Source organism: Merops nubicus, unplaced genomic scaffold, assembly GCF_000691845.1.
Source record: "Merops nubicus isolate BGI_N331 unplaced genomic scaffold, ASM69184v1 scaffold51204, whole genome shotgun sequence".
NCBI classification, from domain to species: Eukaryota; Metazoa; Chordata; class Aves; order Coraciiformes; family Meropidae; genus Merops; species Merops nubicus.
Genome location: NW_008605878.1, coordinates 5,719 through 13,321, shown reverse-complemented (window position 1 = coordinate 13,321; position 7,603 = coordinate 5,719). Strand labels below are relative to the sequence as shown.

The 7,603-nt window shown below is 42.1% G+C and overlaps 1 protein-coding gene across 1 annotated transcript; it reads right to left on the bottom strand.

The window, feature by feature from the left end:
- Nucleotides 1-336: 336 nt before the first annotated feature.
- On the bottom strand, nucleotides 337-6,355 carry LOC103772131 (C-1-tetrahydrofolate synthase, cytoplasmic-like; the record flags this gene model as incomplete). The annotated part of the gene is made up of 7 exons (XM_008939449.1): nucleotides 6,268-6,355; nucleotides 3,830-3,889; nucleotides 3,053-3,106; nucleotides 2,565-2,701; nucleotides 2,333-2,433; nucleotides 1,859-1,995; nucleotides 337-448 (listed from the first exon to the last, which is right to left on the bottom strand). Coding segments are annotated over exons 1-7 (649 nt in total), but the record flags the coding sequence as incomplete, so codon positions are not given.
- Nucleotides 6,356-7,603: the final 1,248 nt, after the last annotated feature.

Genomic DNA, 7,603 nt, shown 5'->3' with positions numbered 1-7,603 from the left:
GGGGTTGGACTACATGCCTTTGAAGGTCCCAAGAATTTACAGCCAGACATTCTATGATTCACTGTGCAGTTGGGGATATTCTGTTTTAAGATTTCCTAGGCCTCCTCTTTCCTCTACTAATCATCAGCTCCATTGAAGGCAGAAACAAAACTGCCACTGATCTGCTTTAGGACAGTACCTCAGAGCAACCTTCTTTTATTATAACGTCTTCAAAGGTTGTTGACAGAAGTTCACACTGACTAGAAACACCAAGGAAACAGTATCCATGTACTTACTTAGCAACTGCATTTATATACAAATAAACACATCCCCCCTCTTTATACATTACCCACGCACCTGGCACATGGTTAATTCCACAGTCTATTACAATTGCTCCAGGTTTGATCCATTCACCTTTCACCATTTCAGCTTTACCAGCTGCAACCACCAGGATATCAGCTTTACCAACCTATGGAGAAAAGCCAAACAATTCTGTATCACACCAGCAGTGCAAAAAAGGCAGAGCTGCTTCAGCAGCAACTCTGATCACCTTCAATTGCAGTGAAAATGTGTGCTCACCCGTTGCCACGGGGGATGGAAGGACACTGGCAGCAATTAAAGGTAGCTGGCACTTCCTTGGCAAGGATAAATTCCTGCACCCAGAAATAATGGCCCATTTTCCACACTCCTAACCTGAACTACTGCTAGTCAACACTTCATAACCTCCTTTGAACTCCTCCATGATTCCTAAGTGGATCATATAATTAATTTTAGATAAAATTAAAGCCTTCTGCATATTCTTATCTCTCTCCCTGCATATTCAGCTGCTCTTTCCAACAGTAGAAATACACCAGCACTCAGACAGCAGCCAAGAACAACGCCAGCACAGAGCTCCAAGCAGCACTTCACTTGTGGCAGCACTGTCTTGTGGTTTTATGTCCAGGACTGTGTAACATGTAACTCCAGGGAAAGCTGACTAATATTATTCAGCACGAATATTTGTTCAGACAGCACTCAGCAAATTTGACAGGTCTGGTCACAAAGCTGGTGCTAGAGACTGACTGAAGCTTCTTGTCAGTTCTTGCACTGCTTCATTCACACTTGCTTAAGAAGCTGCTACCCCTTGGATTTTTTCCTTTTAATCTTCAAGAAAGATAAACTAAATTTAATTAAGAATTAGCACTTCAATTGTTAATCAACCTAATGATAGTTTTATTGAACAGCAACTTAATGGCATGAAGCACTGCAGTGTTTCTGATCATCTTTGTGAGTTATATTCAAATACACCTACCCCCTTTTCAGCTTTCATACTTTCCTACAGAGCCTGGCAGTGTTGATTGCTCTATGAAATCCAAGTAGGTGGCAGCACAGCAACACACTATTTCTGTCGCTCTCACTGCTAAAGAGGAAACTGGTACCAACTCCCAGTCATAGAAAATAAGACTGGGAAAAAAAAAAAAATCAAAACCGAACAAAACACATGGTCTAGCATTACCCAGCCACTAAAACAAAAGACCACTTGACCTTTTTGGAAAAAAACTAAAAACATATGCTGTCTTACAGGCCACTACATGGAGATCAGGAAGGGATGATTAAATTCTCAGCACTTGCCAAAACAAAACAAACCCAGTAATTTTATTGTTATAATTAAAACCCTCTAATTAAGGACCAAAAATAATCAGGATCTTATTCCAGTGGAAGTATTTACACAGCCATGCAACGAACTGGTTGAAAGTTGAAAGGACTGAGAAACCATTTCAGATGAAAGACAAGCCAGACCAGAGGACTCAGGGAAGCAACACAACGAGTAGCACAGTGCAGCAGGCAGCACTGGCTTGCAACAGGTAACCACAGCCTCATGCATCCTGCCTGTCCTTACCTCCTCAGCCAGCGTTGAGGTCTTGGAATGGCAAGTGGTGACTGTTGCATGATTCCAGAGCAGGAGGTCATGCATGGGAGCACCAACAATCTTACTGCGACCAACCACTACAGCTCTTTTCCCTGCAACCTGGACACCTGCATCATAAAGTTTGAAGAAAGTAAAAAACAGGTCATTGAGTGAGTTTGCACCAAAATGCACAAGTGGCTCTGGAGTCTTTTGTCAGTTTAAGTCTGGCTTTGGTACTTCAGGACACTGTTTTTTCTTCTGAGTTGTGTGCAATAGGAAATCAGAGCTGGGAGCTAGAATGTAAAGACCATTTTGAAACTAGTTCTTTTATTCTCTGAAAAGGCAGAGATGAAACACAGTATTGCAACACAAGTTTCAATGTGAAGCACACCCTTGCAATGTGCATAACTTCTCCTCTTATTGAGGACTACTGCATTCACAAGTAAAGGATGGAAATCTCCTTACCTGTTTGTCTGATAAGTTCCATGCATCCTTTTGGTGTACAGGGAATAAAACAGTCTCCAAGGTCCCCTCTAGAGAGTTTCCCAGCATTGATGCTACTTAGGCTGTATTTTGAAAGAACAAAAGGACAAGTAAGATTCCCAGCCTCATGATCACCACTCAAACAAAAACAAAAAGTTTAAGAGGTTTCGTTCTGGAGTAGATGTCGTGCACTCCAGGGGTGAAGTCAGTTTACCCATCTACATCCTTTTCAGGTGCAACAGCATTGGTTATTTTTTCTGTATCGATGGGCTTGTCAGAGTCAAGTGGCAGCTGCACTATAAATCCGTGAACAGCAGGGTCTCCATTCAGAGAGGCAATGCACTTGAGGACCTACAACAAGTAAAGACCAAAAACCTAAGGGCTGATAAAATGACATATGATTGATGCAAAGGAAAAAGCATAATCCTATCTGGATTAAAAGATATGCACAATAGGTTTATTTTTTTCACTCAAGAGTATAAATTACACACATTTATTTTTAGAAAAATACCTGGTAAAGTTTAAGTTTTACACTGTAGTGTTTTAGTTTTCTTTTAAAAAAACCCGCAGTGGGTTCCAGTCCTTTTTTCATGACTTTATAAGAAGATTGTTTAGATATAAAACAAGAGGGCAAATCTAAGTTCATCTTTTGAGCTCAAAATCAAAGTTACATATATTTTCACTACTGGCTAATTTACTTACATCAGCTTCTGTTGCTGTGTTTGGCAGCTTTATGTGATTGGCACTGATCCCAATCTGCAAATGAGAATACCAACAATACCTGATTTCTGAACTGACATCTTATCAGCTTGATCTGGCTATTTTCCGAGTCCAGCTCAGTCACAGCTACATTCTGCCATATTTCCTAGGTCTCTCTCTTTTTTTTTGTAGTTAGTCCTCTATTATTTGGGAATATCACCAATGAAAGAGAAGACAATAGATCAGTGCTTCGCCTACTTAGATTGCTCCACACTTCAACTGTTCTGTTCACCTTTTGACATCAACATCATCTTGGCATGACAGCCTACTGCCTTGACATGCTAGCAGAGAAGATGCCAGGTATGACCTAGGGACAGAGGGGGGGAAAGAGGGGCTCCTCTACGTTCCTACCCTGCTGTAGCATGTCATGTACCACTTGGTGACGGATGTAAGGCACCTGCAGCTACAAGACATTCAGGGAAGACAAGTACATGGCCACGGGCGGGGAAAGACAGAACATCAGCACTTCAGACACAAATAAACTAGAAGATGATCACCCAAAAATAGTACCAGCCTACACTGCTGTTTATCAGAGCACCCCAATGGGCTGTCACGCTCCATGCTTGTACTACTCCCTATAACAAGCAACTCAGACTAACATGGGGTCCTCCAATATGGACAAAGTTTTGTCTAAACTATTTGATTTGCATCCATTTTTCAATATTCAGATTTGACCTACTGTAGGAGGCTAAAAAGAAACAGGAAGAGTTCGTGCATTACCTCAGCAGCAGCCTTCAGCTTCATGTTAATGTAGAGGTTCGAATCATCCCGATTTCCAACCTAAGGGGGAAAACACAGTTAACTCACACTGCAGAGTAGAGACCCAGCCACAGGCTGAGATAGCCTGAACCCTTGGCTTTGAGCTACACCAAGGAGGCAGAGGTATTCCTGAATACCAGTAAAACACACAGATAGGGGCTGTAAGCAGCTGGAACTAACAAGAAAAGTGTTCTTTCAAGTAAGAGGCAGGTAAAACCAAACTGTCAGATCTCCTGCATAAGCATCATTTACACCTGTTAAAAAACCTTAAAAACAATGTCCTGAAAGCAGAAAATACTGCTTGCCATCTCATCTGAGAAAGTTAAATCTCTAGCTAATTAACAGGATCAGCAGGTGCTGATAACATCCAATTATCTGATTAAGGCTTTCAGAAAAGTTGGGCCTCTGATACCCAGGAATCTTAATTTCATGCACATACATGTGCCTTGATGGAGAAATTTCTTCCACTGCTCTTTTGTATCTTGAGAATTTTCCTGCCAAAGAAAAAAACAACAAAACAAGAACAAAGTGATGCACAAAGAGAAAGCACCAAGCGGAACAAATGCCTGTAGTTTTTGGCAGTATTGGGTCATTATACTACAACTGCATTTCAGAAGACTGCTTGCAACATACACTATGTTTTGTTAAAGATAATACTCTTTGCAACCCTAAGAAAATGAGGGACAAATAAGGAAAAGCTGACAAGTAAACTCTTTTTCTCTGGTATTTGGGATCAACCCCTGATTCTCTCACAGATTACAAACTGCAGGGGTGACTGCCTTGCCTTATCACTCAGCATACATTAATAATTCTTCCCTACGGTTAGACAAAGGGGCTGTCTGCCCTTTAAAGTCTGCTGGGTTTAGGAAAAGTGTGTCTCTCATAGGGCAGAAAAGAAGAGAGCAGGCAGCATGGTATGTCAGCAAGCAGACTACACACATTGTGCAAAAGAGGACATTCCTGACTGCAAGAGAAAAAGACTGACTTACTCCAAGCTCAGAGGACACCATATACCTTGCAAGAAAAAAAGCACACACTGTGTGGGGTGCTACCTATCAGAAACAGCTAGTTGTCCCGACTTAATTGAAAAAACAGCTGAAAATATCAGTATTAGGAGGTGAATCCCAAGGCCAGACTGACACTTTTGTAAGCCAGCAAGCAGAGAGTCAAAGAGCAAATACATTGTAAGGAACTCTGAGGCAACCCAGGATTGAAGAGAGCCAAGAAAAAAAAAAAAAAAACCAAACAAGAAAAAAACCCAAACCAGTAACACTACAAGACAGGAGTTTTTGAAGACAGTTTACAAAGTCAGCAGTTGGGCAACTTCCATCAAAGTGTCCTTTGCTAAATTTTCAACAAAAGACCTTCCTCCTTCCTTCTAAAAACCTGAAGACAAGTCTTCTGTAGAGATGATCTTCTTAAAGCTAATGACAAAGAAAACTAGAAAACAAAATAAGCCACAAAAAAGGTTGCTGCTGGTACTGAAGAGGAGCATAGTCTTTGTGTACTATAGTGGTCTTAGCACTGGAAGCCAAGGGCAGGCACCAAGAGCTCTTCAGGAGCCCAGAATACTGAATAAGAATAGAAGCTACTTCTCCAAGCAGCCACTTCCAGTCCATCAATCCTCTGTGACCACACAGTTCCTTCCTGTTACATGACACTTGCTACTGCCAGTCACCTTCTGACCTAAACAAAGAATTTCCATTATTTATAGCTGCGAGAAGAGAAAAACCTAACAACTAAAAAAAACCCCAACGAAGTCTTATTCCTACCCAACACAGACCAAACCTCTGTACTTAGGCATGCTCTTTTCCTCTGCAAGTTTTTCTGTGTGGACTTCAGCACTCACACTTGTGACAGACAAATTCAGCAATGGGATTTTGTTCCATCCCCTGCGCTCAAAAGTCTTTTTGGCCAAAGGTGGCTTTGGTTGGGTTTCCCAACCTCCTCACACTCATTGTCTCTCCATGTTCTGACCTAACAGCAGACCAAATCCCTCAGTAAGCACTCCATTTGAAAGATTTCAAATACAAATACTCCTCTGCAAGCCAACAGGCTTCGGGGCTCGCACAAATGCAAAGGCTTGGAATAGAGCACTGCTGCTTCTTACTAGGCAAATAGACTACTTTGAGCATTGCACAAACATGATGTTCAGAGAACTGCAAAGGTCTGATGAAAGAGGAAAAAAACACCAACCCAAAACCCTCAAAATGTTTCTGGGCACCAGTACTTGGGAAAAAGGCACCACAGGACTGTTAGCATCCCACAGGGAAGTCTGCTCTTCTGTTCCTTATAAAGTGTTACCACTTGTAAGTCAGCTTTGGTGAAGCTCAGCACCATGCACTTACCATTGTAAAGCAACACAGATTGTCTGTAGTTCTCCTTAAAGCAAACAATACCTGCAAAATTGCGAGTCCTGGTCTGAAGCCTGGAAACTTCTCTTTCATCTCAATAACTTGGTTCTTTAGTCTCTCTCTTACTTGTCTGAAGAGGGAAAAGCAAAAACAAAGCAGAAGTTAACCAAGGTGCTGAATCCTCATACACTGATTAAGTCAGAGGTTGAAAAGATGACAGAGGGACAGATTGGCAAATACGTACTTATACCTTGAGTACACAAGTCCCAGTAATCTCCAAATAAGATTAAGGTCCATAAATCACCAAGAGACTTTGGAAGTTTTAATTAAAACTCCCCCCCCCCCTTTTTTTAAAAAAAATCCTTATTGTCCTTCTCCCTCTTTTTCATGGTCTCATAGGATGCAAGGTATAAAAAAAGTACAAAATTTTGCATGGAAAATTCTGGAATTTCAAACTCCCTACTCAAAAGCAAATCTTCTTTCCACATATGCCATGCCAAATCTACCTGTCTTCCATAGGCACCAGCCAACACTGTCACATGTGCTGCCCTGGTAAAGGATCATGATTCAACAGTGATAAAACTCTGGAAAACAGCCACACAAACAGTAGGTACCCAAAGATACCTCTTCTAGAGTTGGTCAGTACTACAGGTTTCTATTTCCCCCTGCTTGGCCTAACCCAGGCTGGGCAGGCTGCAGTCCTACACTCACCCTCCTACCTCCTGCCTGCGTCTGCGCTGGCCAACACGCACGTAAGAAAATGCCCCCAGACCAAGGGCTTCCAAACAAAGCAAAGATTTTTCCATGGGAACAGGAAGGAGAATGGGAGGTGGATGGAGGTGAAGCAGTAAGGAAAATCAGCTGAAGCCTGGTATATAGCTCAGGTCATCTCTTCAGTGAAGTTTAAGAATACGCTTATGAAAACAAAACTTTGAAATGGATCCATGACAGTATTCACTGATTAGTTTATCTACCTCAGATGTCAACTCATATCCAGTTTACTAGGCAATGTTTTAGAGATAATGAGTACTCATTACTGATAAATTAACTGCAGATGGCTCAAAAGCCAGTGTCACCACCCTCCCTTGGCCTCACACTCTTCCATTTCTCAGTCACTGTCTGGCTTCACACGTGTGATCCTTCACCATGGAAGATGGTGAGGAAGAGCTCCTAGTGCCAGGACCAACGTGCTCTTTCAGATTTGAAATTCTGACAAAAGCCTGGGTGCAGCCCCAGCACCACTGCTCTGTCTCCTCACCAGAGGCAGTCGGGGTTTAGGCAGAACCGACCAGTTGTGCCCAAAGCAGAGGAAGGAGGCTGTGGCACTTCACTACAAATGTAGGGGATACTCAGAGCAAAAGCCAGGTAAGCAAACCTTACA